General features: G+C 52.4%; 1 protein-coding gene across 1 annotated transcript in view; it reads right to left on the bottom strand.

Annotated features, from left to right (window-relative positions):
- Positions 1–14,187, bottom strand: part of BSN (bassoon presynaptic cytomatrix protein) — a 40,796-nt gene extending 26,609 nt beyond the window's left edge. The window contains exons 1-2 of the mRNA XM_058567682.1: positions 14,180–14,187; positions 13,565–13,973 (exon numbers count right to left, since the gene is read on the bottom strand). Of these exons, the coding sequence (XP_058423665.1) occupies positions 13,565–13,973; positions 14,180–14,187 (417 nt within the window). The remainder of the gene's footprint in view (positions 1–13,564; positions 13,974–14,179) is intronic.
- Positions 14,188–16,123: the final 1,936 nt, after the last annotated feature.

Below are 16,123 nucleotides of genomic sequence, written 5' to 3'. Positions count from 1 at the left end.
ACTCCACACCACAACCCACTGCCTGCCAGACCCTCCAGCTCAAAAGTCCTCCCCACTGCCCACTGGCTATACCTCAGATCTGTGTACATCACTCCATCTCCATGTCCCGCCTCACCAATCCATGCTACCATCCTCCTGGGTGGCTGACCCAACAGCGTCCAACTAGTCACTCTCTTTCCCCTGCTGCCCCCTGCAGGCCATTTCCACACAGCAGCCAGAGCAATCCTTTGAAACGTAAATCAGGAGAGAAAGCATGGCCCTAGCACAGTGCCCGGTATGCAATAGGTATTCAATAAAAACTTGCAGAATGAGTACATAAGTGAAGAGTAACAGATGGGAGAGATAGGCACAAAAAATAAAAAGAAACCATGATTCCTGTCCTGCAGGAGCTTAGAGGAGCTGAGGAGACAAGACATATGTGAAAAATCTTGAGAGCAGAGTAATACAGTGTAAATGATGGTGTAAAGAGAATGAAATAAGCCTTTTTATTTTCCTTAAGGAAGACAAATTTTTAAAGGAAATGGGATAATTTGTGCCTCCAGAACAAACAAGACATGTATTGCTCTTCACGGATAGACATGTAGCTTCTCTCTGTCACAGACTCTGCCCCGAGTAAAGTGAGCACATGACTCAGGTTGGGCCAATTGCTGGTTTCAGCTAGGGGTGCAGGGATGGGCATGTGACCTTGCAAACAGGAACAATCACAGCCCTTCCCGGGTACTTGGTAACTGAACAAGAGGAGAAGAGGGTCTTTCTTCCTTTTGGATTACTCGTCAGAAGGATGTAGCCTTAGAGTGGTCAGTAGTCTTCTTTCCCAACATGCAGAGACAGACTAAGAGTGAAGTCAATAAACAGTCAGAAGAGGGGCCAAGACAAGGAGAAAGGAGCAGATCTGATGATTTCATTTAATGCCCTGGATTCAGCTATGCCTCAAGTCTACCCTTGGACTTCCCAGTTATGTGAGCCAATAACATTTTTTTCCTCCAAAAAATCTACATATAAATCAGAGCATATCACTTACAGGCTCAACCCCTCTAGTGGAATCCCATTAGGCTTACCATGGGGACTCTTTACCAGCCTCGTGCTCTATCCTAGCCCACCTCTCTCTCTGGCCTCCTTTCCTGCCATCTCCCCTTAGCTGTCTCACCCCAAACACACAAGCCTCCTGTTCTGCCAAGTGGTCCTCCAAGCTCATTTCTGTACCAGGGCCTAGGCACTCACTCTTCCCTCTGCCCTGAGCCCAACTAGCTGTGCAGGTCTCAGATCAAGTATCACTTCCCCATCAAGGCCCTCCCTGGCCACACAATCTAAAATACCTCCCAGGCACTCTGTATCTAATCACCCAGTTTGTTTTCTTCACTGTACTTATTCTTTCCCAAAGTATCTGCTCATTTGTTCACTTGGTTGTCTCCGCACCTGGCCTGTGAGCCCTAGTGGAGGTGTTCTCAGGACTGTACACAGTGTGTGGCACAGAGCAGGGCTCATTCCAGAGAAGCTTGCTTGTGGGATTACTCCTGACAACCCATTAATAGGGGGCACAGCTCCTACAAGGAGGAAGTCACGAGATTGGAGATTTAGTGCTTCGCGGAGGGGACTCCTCCTTCTCAACCAGAGCCGAGGCTGGAGGCCAAGGCTGCTCCATCTATGGTAGCAGCCAGAGGCTTTGAAAGCACCGTGGTGGCCCAGTCACCAGGGAAAGGTCTAGTCTGGCCCCTGGGGCAGAAAGTCCCTCTGTCCACCCTCAGGGGTGCCTCCAGCCCTGCTCTCTGCCTTGAGGCCACAGGGCTGTGCTGCTGCTGCTACTGAGGTTGACTTGCCAGTTGGGGCACCTAGGCTCGGCTGTCTTGCCCAGAAGCCCAAGAGCAGCATCTGAGGAGGGGAGAACACTGCACTTTGGTGAGTACCTTCTTGTGCCCAGTACCACACAGGAAATATTCACAGGCATTCTCTTATTTTGTCTGCACAGTAGAGAAAACCAATATGATTTAGTGACATGCTCACAGTTACCTAGCTAGGAAGTGGTGCTGCTGGCAAGACGAGTCCTGACAGCCCTGCGCAACTTATGATCCATAGCCTGGAGCCAGGTGCCTTGTGCATTCCTGCCTCTTCTGAAGGCCACTCAGCCCCAGGCAGGTCAAGTCATGGGTCTAGATGTTGCCTATGCAAAACACTAGCAGAGCCCTCAAAGACCAAGCCCAGCTCTGGAAACCCTAAGAACAGTGATGCCAAAGCACTGGGGTGTAAAGCCAAGCCCCCAGCTGAGAACTGTTAATTCATTCAGATGTTTTTTTAAGACCCAAGACAGCTTTGTCTACATTTGGACAGAGAAAGCCACAGAGGAAACAATTTGTGTCCCTGGAGCTCAGTCCAAAGACCCCTGTAGAAGTGTCACTCTTGTAGGGGGCTTACTCCCATCAAAGTGGGCAAAGTGGGAGTTCCCAAGGGCAAGCCGTTTCTGCTTATCCTCAGAGGGACCTTGGGAGGGGATTACTCTCCTGAGGGGAGGCCCAGGCTCTGCCCCAGGACGGCAGCCACAAATTCAGTTCCTGTGGGGGGTGCCCAGCCCACATCCAGGGTCCTATCTGTGTTGTGCACCTGCAGGCTGCAGCATGCCCTGAGGTGGGACTTCCTGAAAAGAGGGATCTGGGAGGTAAGGCTCCTTATCCCGGGACTTCAGGGTGACCCTTCCTTGGGTTCTGGACAGGGTTGAACAAGGGCATGTGCTAAAACTGCTGCACTCACCACCAGAACCTTCCTTTACGCAGCCCCCATCACCCAGCCCCCATCACCCCATCACAGGCGTCTCACTTAAAATAGAACCTCTCCAAGAAACAGTTGAAACGCCCCTCAGTGACTCATCGCCCAGATGGGCGCAGCTATTTCTATCCAGCGTCTCCCAGTTGGTGAGGAGCCTTGACCGCGCCCTCCCCCAGCCACTCCCAGGCTCAGGCCCAGGCAGATAGGGCCAGCACACAAGGCCTCCCAAGAGGACACTGGCTGAGGGAGCTCTCTGAACCCAGCAAGACTGCCCTCTCTCTGCCTCCCCCACAGATCCCTAGGAAATTGCTAGGGGGCACATCCCCAGCCTTTTCCTCCCTACTCCAAAGTCCTCATCCCCGTGTTAAGGAGATGGAGGCTGTCCACTGGGTAGGGAGAGAGAGAGCTCTGCACCCCCAGCCCATCTGCCCACCTAGGCTGTGTATGCACGGCCAGGCCTGTGGCAGACTCCCCTGGCCCTGGGACTAGCAGCAGTGAGAGCCTTCCTCAGCAGTAGACAGTGACTATGGCTCCTTGGCACCCAAGGAGCTGCCCACCAGAATGAGAGGGATGGCCTTCTACCAGTGTGACAGGAAACCTCTCAGGGTCCTGCTGTCCAATACCTCCATGAGCCTAACCTGACACATGGCCAAGAGATGGGCAGGCCACCAGCCACACACCTCACATCCCAAGAGCCAGAGGTGGAGCTGAGGGGACTTCTGAGGACTACCCTGAGGCGGATGGCTCTGCCAGACACTAGCTTTTGTCAAGCTGACCCTTCTTGCCAGCAAGGAAGGCTATCCCACCATCTCAGAAGGCTGGTGGTGGCCTCCATGGATACCCATGTACCCTAGCCCAGTGGGGGCCTGGGCGGCAGTAAGGATGGGAAGGTTCAGTGTGGTGTGCAGGCCAAGAGGTGATTTGGGTATGGGGGAAGCAGAAGCTACAGGAAAGTGGCTTCCCATAAGGAGCCACTGCCCGCTCTGCCAGGAGCCTGCTGGGGATTCAGAAAGGCAGGGCCTTATGGGCTCTGAGGCTGTGAAGGGACTTTCTCCTCAAACTGTTCAGTATGCAGCAGGGTGGCTAAGGTGGCACTGCCCACCAAGGATCCAGAAGCCTGGGGACGAGGCTGGGGCTCTGTGAACCACAAGCTGAATGAACAGCCAGCCATGATCTGTCTGCAGTGGTCACTCCCTGACGCTCTGTCCACTGGGCTCTGGGGCAGGGAGGGGAGTGGGGGCAGTTCCTAGGAGCTTCCACATTCTTTTCCATGGGGATACTGGTGGTACTTAAGCCTGCCACCCTGTGTTTTAGCCTCAGAGAGTGGGATCCAGCCTTGCTTGCCATGTCTGGCCCCAAAGCATGCTGCCCAGGGAACCTGCTTCTGCTCCTGGGGTAGAACCTGCCTCACTGTCACCTCTTGGCGGCCAGGAAGCTCTGAGGGCCCCCAGCAGTAACAGGTTCTCTTTCCACTCTCCCTTCCCACCACCCCACCAGCAAGAAAGAAGGAGACTTGCAGATGTCACTTAGCCTGCCTGTCTGCAGAGAGCAGCAGCTTATCTCTGAGGCCCAGCCCTCCCTGGGAGAGCGAGCATTCAGTGCCTCGGATCAGTCTGCAGCGACATCATGCCTGATGCCACATTCATCCTTTTTTTTCCATTTTGGTACAAGCTGAAACATCACAGAAACAGCTTATAAATGAACTCTCCCTGCTGGTGCCAAATCCAGAGGTTCCTTGGAGGGCCCCAGTGGCCAGTGTGACTCCATGCTCTTCCGGGCTGTGAGTCACTGGCCAGGCCTCCACAGGAGGCACATATCCCACTGTAGCCCTTGGACAAGGGTGGGCCAGGTGAGGGAGTCAGGGCTGGCCTGTGCCCTCGCACTGCCCATGGCATTGGATACATCACCTGCCTTACCAGCATCCAGCTGTCCCAAGTCCCTCAACAATCTGCTTCACCTGTCAGCTGGCTGGCCTCAGGCTTAGGGGCAGGCACCACAGGGTCCCATAGGGCAGGGCACATTGATCCACAGCTGGCTCAGCCCGGCATGGCCCACAGGGGAGGCCTGTGCTGATCTCATCAGATCGAGACCCTGAGGGAAGCCCTGGGAACCTGTCCAGCATCTGAGGCCAGGACTGGGGGAGCGGAGGCTGAAACTAATTGTTGCCTGGGGTTGGAAGGCCTTACTGGCCTGGAGCTCCACGAAAGGGAGAGAATCCATCCCCTTGCTGATCACTAGACACATCGCCTCTCCACCTCCTGATACCCCTCAACTCCCCCAACCCTGCCCTGGACAGCCTCCCCTCCCTCCCAGTTCCCTGTAAAATCTCCTGCCTATGTCCAAGCCAACTCCCCTACACACTCCTCTTAGTCCCCAGTTGATCTCTTCAGGAGAGGTTGCACTCCCTGGACTTCAGAATGTGGCAATGCCTCACCCTCTCTTTAAAATCCCTGGGGCCCTTGGGGCTCAGCCCTTGCTTCTCCACCCTACTCCCCTCCTGGCTGCTGTAGCCTTCCAGGTCCTAGTTCTCAAAAGTCCTTGGCCCTTGCCTCCCAGACTTCCACTGAACTGACTCCCAAGTCAACCGCAGATGGCAGACACTCGACTGACCCACCCGACACTTCTATCCTTCAGCCTCACCTCAAACTCACCGTCACCCCAAACTGCATCTGCTCCAAAATCGCCCCTGTGCCTGTCCTCCTCCAGCCTTCTAGGTCATTTCCCAGGCCTCCCCACTGTAGCAGTGCTTGGACTTCCTGGAGACCCCAACACTGAGCCTCTGCTTTCTGTTCCTCCATGGGCCCTTTGCCCTCACATCTCTTCCTCCCCAGCCAAATCTATGGTCTGTCATTCCAGTCACACTCTGTACTCTCTTGACCTGTGTCTGCTTCAGAACTAGACCCAACTACATACCTTTTTCTCCAGGCCTACACCCAGACAGCTGAATGGGCACCAAGCAAATGGGCTCCATTGTAAATTAACTTATGTCCTAATCTCTCCTGGGCCCTCACAGCTGCCTGGTTAACTCACTCCATCTCTCTAGGGAGCCTTTCTCCACAATAGCTAGTTCAATTTCTCCTGTCCCCCTCCCTGCCTGTCACCTTCCCCTGTCTTCTGGCTCAAATGATAGCCCCGCTTCCAACATCTTAAAGAGGAGCCACAAAACAGGATGCTCCTCCACACTCAGGATCTAGACTTGCCTCTTCAGGGGCCCTACTCCTTCAATCACACCCCATCTCCCACATCCCTAGGAATCCCTTTCCTCTCAGAACTCAGACAGTGCCATTGTCTCCTGCTTTTCAAAAACCCTCTCCTGTCTGCACACCTTTCCAAGTTGCTGCCTGTGCTCTCTCCTCTCCTCAGCCAAGCTTCTCGAGTTGTCCACATGATGATCCTCAAAAGACACTGTGCTGAGTGAAAGAAGCCTTATACAGAAGAGTACATTCTGTAGGATTCCATTTATATGAAGTTCTGGAATAGGCAGAACTCGTCTATGGTGGATAAAAATCAGAGCAGCAGTTGTCTCTGGTGGAGGGGCGAGGATGGACAGGGATGGGGCCTGAAGGGACTTTTGTGGTGATGGGGATGTTGTCTATCTTGATAGAGGGGTTTGGGTGACACAGGTGTGTGCTTTTGTCAAAGCTCGCTGAATGGTACACTTACACTTTGTACATTTCATTCTATGTAAATTTTACCTAAAAAAAAAAGCCTTAAACAAATACTGATCTCTAGTTAATGATATGCTTGCAGAAGTGTTTAGTGGGAAGTATACTGATGTCAATATATGCCTGTGAACCTCAAACATCTCCAGCCCTGACCTGCCTGCCACACACCAGGGTCTTAGATTTGTCAGCCTATTGGACTCCACTTGGGTGCCCACAGGCACCTCCAACTTGACATAGCTCAAACAGAAAAATTCTCCATCTCTATCCCCTACCCCGTGTGTCCAATACATGTCTGTCTGTCTATCCTCCAAAGTACACCAGGAATCTGTCACCACTAGTCCAGCCCCAGCCTGCTTCTGGAACCCATCCCCTGTGGGCTATTCTCCACACAGCAGCCAGAGGGGGTATGTGTGTTGTTGTTGTTTATATATATATTAACACACACACACACACATATATATATTAATATATATTAGAGAGAGAGAGAAAGAGAGACATGTGTGTGTAAAATAAACATAAAATTGGCCATTTTAACCATTTTTAAGTGTACAATTCAGCAGCATTAATTACATTCCTAATGTTGTGCAACCATCACCATTATCTATTTCCAAAGAGGTGTTTTTATTTTTTATTTATTTATTTATTTTTTAAAATTTTATTTATTTATTTTTTCCCCCAAAGCCCCAGCAGATAGTTGTAGGTCATAGCTGCACATCCTTCTAGTTGTTGTATGTGGGACGCGGCCTCAGCATGGCCAGAGAAGCAGTGCGGTGGTGTGCTCCCGGGAACAAACCCGGGCCGCCAGCAGCGGAGCGCGCGCACTTAACCGCTAAGCCACGGGGCCTGCCCCAAAGAGGTGTTTTTAAATGCACATCTGAACTTCCCACTGCCACCTTCCAAAACCCTTGAAATCACATCTAGAGACTCCAACAGGATCTGCATGCCCTCTGGTCCTGGCTTATGGCACCCCAGCCACCCTGGCCCTGGCTTGCTCCCAGGCCCCGGCACGGACCACACACTTCCCCTCAGGCCTTCCCAGCCTCCACCTGTCTATGGTTCAGTTTCAGTCTAACCTCCTGTAGCCTAATGGGCCCTCCTTGTAGAAGCCTCCTAGAGTCTTGTCACGGCATCACAGCAAGCCCCTCCAGCCTTCCTCCTGGTCCACCTCAGCCCTGACCCCCAGCTGTGACTGTGTGTTTGCTTGTGTGGTTATTGGTGGAAGGGCTGCCTCTCCCACTGGCCTGCAGGCTCCACAGGGTTGAGCAACACATCTGCTTCAGCTCTGCCTGATTCTCCAGTGTTGAGGACAGTTCCTGGCTTATCATAAGGACTCGAAAAGCAGTTGTGGAGGGAGGAAAGGATGAGAAGAAGGGAGAGGGCCACCCTCTGACTGAGTGGATACAAACAGGGCTGCCCGGGCCAAAGGCTGAGCTAAATAGTAGGAAGAGCAGAACCAACAGGTTACCAGGCAGCAACTGGTTACTTTCCTGAGCTTTCCTTGTTCTCTGCCTCTTCCTGCCTCTGGCTTTCTCCATTATCTCCCTTCCTGCCTCTCCTCTCTGTCCTTTTTCCTTGTTCCCACTTTATTTATTTCTCTTTTCCTCTATCATTTTTACTCTATTCTCTTTTCATTCTGTTTCTTTTGCCCTCACACATAAAAGCAGGTGTTTTAGGAATAAAATTTCATATTCTCTGTTTCAGATTAATTTTACATTCATTCTTAGATAACTTTACAGCCCCCTTTCATAGCTAAAAGTTAGAGTGCCACGCCTGATGGCTCCAGCTATGAAACAGCTCCCCCTCCTGCACAGCCGTCTCTTCCGCATGTGCCCAGTGGCTCTGGCCTCCAGCCCACGGTGGTCCAAGCAAGGAGGCCAAGGGTCCCATCTCCTGGGAGCATGGACTGGCAGCAGGGCTGGCTGCCCAGGGCTGACTGAAGGTTGGGGGGCTTTTCCCTATTGACTCGGAGATTGTTTGGGTCAATGTGGCTACTGCGGGAAGACTGGACTTACTCCAAGGACTAGACATACAGTGGGAGAAAGGCCTCCCAAAGGGCTTTCCACCTGGAGATCCACTTCCATTTTGTGTGGAGGTGGAGATGAGAAGACTGGGCACATGTGCAGATATTACTTCCTCCTGGGCCCAGGAAGGACACCTTTGCCTCTCCTCAGCCCACTGCTGATCCATGTCCTTCTAATACCTGCTCCTCATTCCTCACTAGCCCAGGCAGCAGTGTGGCCAGGAGGGAAGAGAGGGAAGGGGGCAAGGCTAGTGGTTACAGCAGAGGGATCTGTGCTGCACTCACAGCACCACCCCCAGGCCATCTGGTGCCCCAGCCCTTGCCGGAAAGGAGTGGGATGCAGGCAGAAGAGGAAGACACCTGTGGCCACTGCGTTGTCTCCCTCCCTTCTCCACACCACCCACCCTGGGTAAGTGCCTAAGCCCAAGTCTTGCCAATGGAGTGGGGATGAGGGGTGGGCACAGTGAATTAAACATCCTTGGCTTGGTCTCAGCCAAGTCCAGACCTTGGAACAGGCAAGGAAAGACCATGATCACTCTTCTGTAGTTTTCTTAGAGGGGCTTATAAGCAATTCTGACTAGAGCAAGGGAGGTGGGAGGCAGATGGGCTGCCTGGATCTGGAAGGCTAGGGATGGGGTGGCAGCCCTGTTGCTGCTCTCCACTGAGGCAGATGGTGGACCTCCCAGGTGTAGGCTGCAGCCTCACTTTAGGTGTTGCTCTGGGAGGATTCTGCTGATCCAACCTGGAAGCATAGGCATGCAGTCAGTCCTGCCTCTGCACAGCACTCACTCCTACGATGCTGCTCCTAGGGTGAGGACAGACTCACATCTGGAGAGTTCCAGGCCAGGATGTGCTGCTGGGCTGCTCTGAGCAGGGCAGGGAGGCCTCTGAAAGGACTGGCAGAGATGGGCTATGCCTGCCCCAGGCCACTGTTCATATTGTCCAGCAGTTCATTCCCACTCCCACTGCCCTCCTCAACCTCGCCTTCCCACCCTCCACCCAGCCGGCTCATGGCCACACTTTGTCTCCTACCCCCAGCTATCAGAATAGGGGCCTGATGAGTGCAACAAGGGCCTCCCTCCTGGAAGAGAAAGGGGTGGCAGGCCTGAATGTTGAGTCATTGAAGAGCAAAGAGGAGGGGCTAACAGGCCTGCACAGGTTTGGGGCATCAGCAAAGCCACTGAGGCTGGTTCCTGGACCCCTGCTTCTCCTTTAAAGAAATCTGACATTCAGGAAGTTTACGGTACTTGTCTAATAACCTACACCCAGGGAGAAAAGAGGAGAACAATCTTCCTGCCTTCTCTCCATCACTGGGCACCAAATGGGCTTAACTGCTAACACCTCTGGCCTCCTGGTCAGCGCATCCTCACAAGGCGGGTCTCTTGTGGGTGGTGAGAAATGTTCAGACCCCACAAGGAAACCCCTAGTCTTTTGCTATGGTTTCAAATAGGTTAAATTATTCACCTGCCCAGAGCTACCAGGACTAGAGAACACCCAGAAAAAACGGCCTCCATCATGAAGAGTGGCTGGGATAGCCCTGTTTGTTCCAACCCATCCTCATGCTCATGCCTGAGCAAAAATGGACTTTGGATGGGGAAAATGGGGCTGGGAGTCCCTGGGGGGAAACTGGAGACCTAGCCACTGGTTCTGTGTCCCCAGCTCTTTTGTTCCAGAGTGACTCAGAACAAGCCAAGACTTCCCAAGACTTGGTCTCCTTTTCTATAAACAGAGGGTGCTCTGATCTCCTTCCCCAACTTCCACAGAATTTCAATGTGCTCCAGGCACTCAGAAACCCAGCAAAGTATGTGGGCAGGCATCCTCGTCTCGAGGCATCACAGCCTCAAGAGCTGGCCAACCTGGGCATGAGCAGAACAGCAAGTGCCATGTCTGTGTGTGTAGTACCCATCCAGCAGCCTTGGGGTGACAGAAGAAGCTTGAGTCTACCAGCCAGAAAAGCAGTGATTCCAGATCTCAGATACTGCTCTGGTCAAATGTGGCTGACTATTCTACCTATGTGATTCTTATCTCCAGACTTGGTTTGCTGTTTCTGCAGGACCCAGATAAAGTAATAAGACCCTGAAAGATGGCATGAGATAGAAAACTAAAAATACCCAGTTCCAGTGACCACTGGCCCAGTAGTGCCAGTCCTTTCCTGCCTCTCTGCTCATTTGTCCTCAGGCAGCCATTCAACACAACAGTTCTATCACACTCCTAATCTGTGCTGCAACTTGAGTTATAAACCAGCCAGTGATTCTCTACTTGTGACACACATGAAAAAAGGTCCATTTTCCATGGTCGCATTTCCAAAGATTCAAGAGCAGCTTCATTAGCGGTCTCAGAGAGGCCTTGAAACCCTCCATGTCACTTGTGTGGCCCTTGCCCCTCTCCAGGACTGCTATATCCCTCCCTCTGTCAGTGGGAAGCTGGGGAGCATTGCGTCCTGCTGACATGGCCTGATGAGGCTTTGGTGACCTTCGAGGCAGGATGCAGGACCCAGGCATCTTCAACCAGAGCTCAGCATTACCACATTAGCAGTTTCAGGCACAACCCCACACATCCAGACAGGGTCCCCATGATGCTCCCCATGGCCAGTGTCTCCAGTGCATCTGTGCTGGGACCAGCAGTCTCCCCACCCTTTTTCACTCTAGCTGGGTACCCCTCCTGGGAAGTGAGAAACTGAAAAAGGAAGCAAGTCCTGGAGCTGGGTGTCCTGGTAAAGGTCACTCTGCCAGAGCCCCTCACATCTAGACACACTTGACTTCAGAACCAGCCCCTTGCACTGCCCAGAACCTCAGGCCAGGCAGGAGAACAGCCCAGAGACACCAGGGCAATCCTAGAAACAGCCTTCTTGGCCAAAATAACATCTACTTAGAGGTGCCAGAACAGATGTGGTCTGACCAGGGTCAGAGCAAACTTGTTTTCTCATTATGTGGAAGCATGACCAGGGAGGTGAATCGGCTCTTAGCAAAGTGACAAAGGGCAACTTCCCTGACTCAAGAATCAGGCTCTGCCAGCCCCTCAGGAAAATGTGCTGAGGTTCTTTTTCCTTGACAGGAATACCACTGAAAGCCAACCCTGGAGAAGAAAAGTTCTGCTTGGAGACCCTGGCAGAAAAGGGCATCCACCAGGTGAGAACCTGGAGAACGGACTAGGTCAGCATTTCCCAAACTGGATGCCATGAAACAGCAGCTCCTAATGTTCTGTGAAAGAAAATCTGGAACAGGTTGCCAGATACAGCCCTGTTTTGGAGCTCCACGGTGCCCATCAGGATGCTGAAGGCCCTGAGAAGTCTCATAGCAAAGAACCATTGCATTTGTCCAGCCCAGCATGTGTTTACAGTACCTGGCCAGGAGGCCTGCTCTTCACCAAACATTGTGAATCTGCAGTAAGTTTGAGGCCCCTTTTCTGTTGGCCCTGAGCCTTGGCTTCCTCCCAGTACGATGAGGCAGATGGACTGAGTGTCGCCAAGGCCCTCCCACTCTGCTGTTTTTCCAGGCACAAAGTCTGGCTCTCTTCCCACCTCATCGAAGGTCCTAGGCTTGGGGGAGCCTGTTGTGTGGCAAGGACTGGTATGCCCACCAGCAAACTGGTGCCACCATGTGTGGCTCTCCCTTGATCTCTGCCCACCCCACCCAGAGTTGTTCAGGTCCTGCAGCTCGAGGGAGCATCTCAGGGAGGCTGGAACCCAGAGGGGCAAGGCCCGAACAAGGGGGGATGCCCCACAGCGGCATCTCTCATCTCGGCCTGCCAAGCCTCCCTGTTCCTGTGAGGCCAGGTGCTTCTGGCTTCTTGCTGACAAAAACACACAGGTAAGCTTCCCTGGCTTTAATCACACTGTTCTAAATACTGGAGAGCAAACACTTACCTAACTGATCAGTGCCGGGATGGGCCCATTTCTAATCATAGATGTAATAATCACGAGTGTGCGTGCCTCCTCAGGAAGCCCCCACACTCCAGGAGCAACTCCAAATGCACTGAGTCATCTCCCCACACCGACAGCTCCTTCCTCGGAATCTCACACTTACCTCTCACAAACCACACGTCCCACACCCACAGCACCTCATGTCACAAATAGACCCCAACCTGTGAACAATTATTCTCACTTGTCCCCCCACCCACGTGGTCCAAATGGCTCCTGCTGCTGGTAATCCCAGAGGCAGCCATGCCTGTGCCTGCAGTCAGCCACTCTCCATCCTGTTCAAGGGCAGAGCCCTGGGGGGCAACCAGAGACTTCCATGGGTTACCCCAGAGGAGAAGGAGGAAGCCAGCAAACCTGCTCAGTTCATTTCAAAGGCATGGCCCCAGCTTGGCTAATAAATTGGAGCAGCCAGCTCCAGGTCACCAAAGAGAGATTCTAGGGGCTTGGCTGAGCATCTCACAGCAACTCAAAGCATCCTGAACAAAGCCAGGGTCCTCTGGGGCAGAAAGGAGGCCAATTTCATAGAAATGGCCCTACAGTGGCCTCTTGGTGAGCATAGGACACTGTCACCCATTGTGAATGCTTGCCCCCCTGCCTGGGTCTCTACTTTACCCCAAGGTTGTTTCTCTGGGGATGGGTAGCTGCTCTACCACCTCAGGCCCCAGCTAACTGGAACTGAATCCCAGAGGAGGAGCTTCCCAGAGCTCACCTGGAAGGCAGTTTCCTGGCTGCCCTAAAACCTTGCTCCTCTCACAAGCATCCCCCTCCAGGGCCCAATGTAAGGGAGAGAGGCTGGCCTAGGGCCAGGGAAATTTGCCTCCCTTTGGGTCCTGCAGCCGCCCATGGCCCTCTCCAAATGAGCATCCATTTGGCAAAAGTTGTCCATAAGATCATCTTTGGCCTTCTCTAAGGCCATTTTTCTAGGTCAAACTTCGACCAGGTAAGAAAGTATCTTCTACTCTGGGACTCTGCCCAAGCTCTCAGGAGGTGCAGGAATCCCTCAGGAGATCTGGGGCCAGGCCTTGTTCTCTGCTACCACATCTTAGAGCCAGGATATAACCTCCAGGAAGACACAGATGCAGGTGGCCAAGGGAAATGACTACCATTTCCTCCAAATGAGGAGAAGAGAGTTGGTGAAAGAGAGGAAGGGAACAGGGAAAGCATGGGAAGGCAGGTGGGGGGAGCCGCCGCAGAGGTGGTTACCTGGCTGAGGTGAGGGTTGGGATTGAACCCACACTGGTTGCAGACCTTGTTGTGACACTGGGTGCAGGTGTTGAAGTTTGGCTGGCTGGGAGTCGACGTGAGGTCCGAAGTCTTACATATGGGACACAGAGTGCTGCTAGGAAGGGGGGCGATCTGGGGGACGGAGTAGGGTGATGTGGGGGTGCTGCCTCTGTCCGGTGACACAGAGGGGGACCGCCCTGATCTCTGCGTCCTGCTGTCTACCTGCAGCGTCCTGCGGGGGCCATCAGTCTCCTGGCATGCTGGGCCCTGTGCCCTCGTCTCCTGGGGGCTCTCACGGCCGGGAGCAGTAGCAGAAGCCTGCTTCGGGGTTGGGGAAGCTGCTCTCTGGCTACCCAGGGGCTCCTTGGGGTCCAGTCTCCTGGAAACGCTGAAATGACATTGAAAATCACTGTGTTAGAGATACATCTTAGAGAAGCAGGCTGCAGAGGTCTCTACCAAGCTAGGTGAACCTGCCAAGCCCATCACCACCCTCTTCTTCCTGCCCAAGGGCATCATCACGGCTACCATTTGCTGAGTGCTGACTGTGCCCTGTGCTGAGCCCTGACAAGCATCTTCCACTTCAACCCTCAGCACCTGGCCATGTGGTAGGATCACGAGTGTCCCCTCTTACATCCTGATAAAGTACAGATTCTGATTCCGTATGTCTGCAAAGAGGTCTGCATTTTTAAGAATCACTAAGGTGATACCTATACTATGGTCTGCGGACCACACGTTGAGTACCAAGGCTCCAAAACCATACATTAGAAACACCTAGGGTAATTTTTAAATTTCTGACTCTCAGATTGTACCCCAGACAAATTACATCAGAAAGTGTGGGGGCACCAGCATCCTGCTGGGCAGGATCCCAGCATTAGTATTTTTTCCTCCTTAGGTGATTCCAATATGCAGCTCACATTCAAAGCTATCACCCTGGCAGGTCTGGCTTGTTGGAGATGGGTAGGGGAGGCACCCCAATGCCTAGTTAATGCCATCTCCAGCAGGGACAAAGAAGCCTTCCTTCTGGCAGTCCTCCAGCAGGCCTGATGCCAGACCCAGTCCATCAAGATGGGTGAAATGTTACTTTTCCACTTGTGCAAGGCTGGGTGGGGTTGGAGTTCTAGGATCCAGCCCTTGAGAAACAACTGAGGGAGGTCCGATGTGCCTGACCCCCATATCCATCCTGACCTGGCCCAGTGGCAGAGGAGCCAGCAGAGTTGAGTAGTTCAATGAGGTAGAAGGCAAACCATCAATCTAAACTCAATTCCCTTATATTCCTCTTGACCCAACTTAAGTTCATTCCTGCCAATTTTCCTTTTCTAATAAAAGAAGCTGAGCACAAAAAGCCAAAGGCAGTGCTCTATATTTCTTCTTCTCACAGAAATTCTATGCTTGCTCCAGTCTGCATTCATCTGGGTGGATAACGGCACCCAAGAGACAGGGCCGACTGGCTGAGATCCACTGCGGAGGCCCGGCCACAGCTGCCTGCGGGGGAGCTTGCCCTGGCCCCTTCTGCTCCAGTGCTCCCAGTCCTTGTAGGGTTTGACCGACAGGAGGGGATTCTAAGTTTGCTGCCCCTAAATGAAGGCCATCTGCTTGCCAAAAAGATTCAGGAGCCAGTTGGTAGGATGTCCTGAGACAAGCCATTTCAGAGGGGAGATAAGAAGCCCACTCCAAGACACTCTGCAGTTCTTCCTCCCTTCTGAGGAACTGCTGGTGGAAAATCACACTCTTGGTCTAATAAAGACTCTTCCAGAAAAAAGCAGCACTACTAAATGTCCATCAAACATTTTTTTCATCAACCAACAACATACATCCACCCATCCAGTCCATAGACATGCCACTTTCTTCTTCAGCAGGATAACCAGAGTCTAAGTCCAGCCCCTCTGGGCCATTTTGCCACCAGCTATGAGGGCCAGTACGGTGGTGGCCACAGCCTCTACGGCCCACACTCAGAACCTAGGCTCTAGGGTCTTTCAGTAGACTTATTTCTAGTCTTTTTGTACCGTAAAGAAATATTCCCACTTGGTTAAATTCATAGTTTCATTTTTTACATTAATTATTTGGAGCCGGAATTTAAAAGCTTGAAAGCTAATCAGAAGTTATGGAGAAGGCTTTATAACATGTAAAGGGACTGCAGCTCCTTCCCAGGCTATACAAGGTCTGTGGGTTCTGAGAAATTTAGCAATTTCTACTGTATTTGTGTTGCCTGATATGTGACAGGCAATCTTGTGTATACACAGTGACTTTTTAATTCAATGTTGAATTACAATAAGTCTTTGGGGGACATTTAATATGACAGTTGGGACCCAAATTTGTTAACTTTCAACTGAGCCGTGGTGACAGTGAACAAACAAACAATGCGCCCAGCCAAGTCTGCACTGAAGGGGAAGGCTCCCTGTACAGGCCTGTGCGTCCACACATCACCCACAGGCTACAGGTGACACCTGGCAATCGCAATACATGTCTGCGATCCCTTCATGCTCCCGTCCTCTGGGATGGTTCTTCATACCTTCTCCTTGATCTTCAAGCCTCTGACAT

Source organism: Diceros bicornis, chromosome 2, assembly GCF_020826845.1.
Source record: "Diceros bicornis minor isolate mBicDic1 chromosome 2, mDicBic1.mat.cur, whole genome shotgun sequence".
NCBI classification, from domain to species: Eukaryota; Metazoa; Chordata; class Mammalia; order Perissodactyla; family Rhinocerotidae; genus Diceros; species Diceros bicornis.
This window is presented reverse-complemented; position numbering and strand designations above follow the sequence as displayed.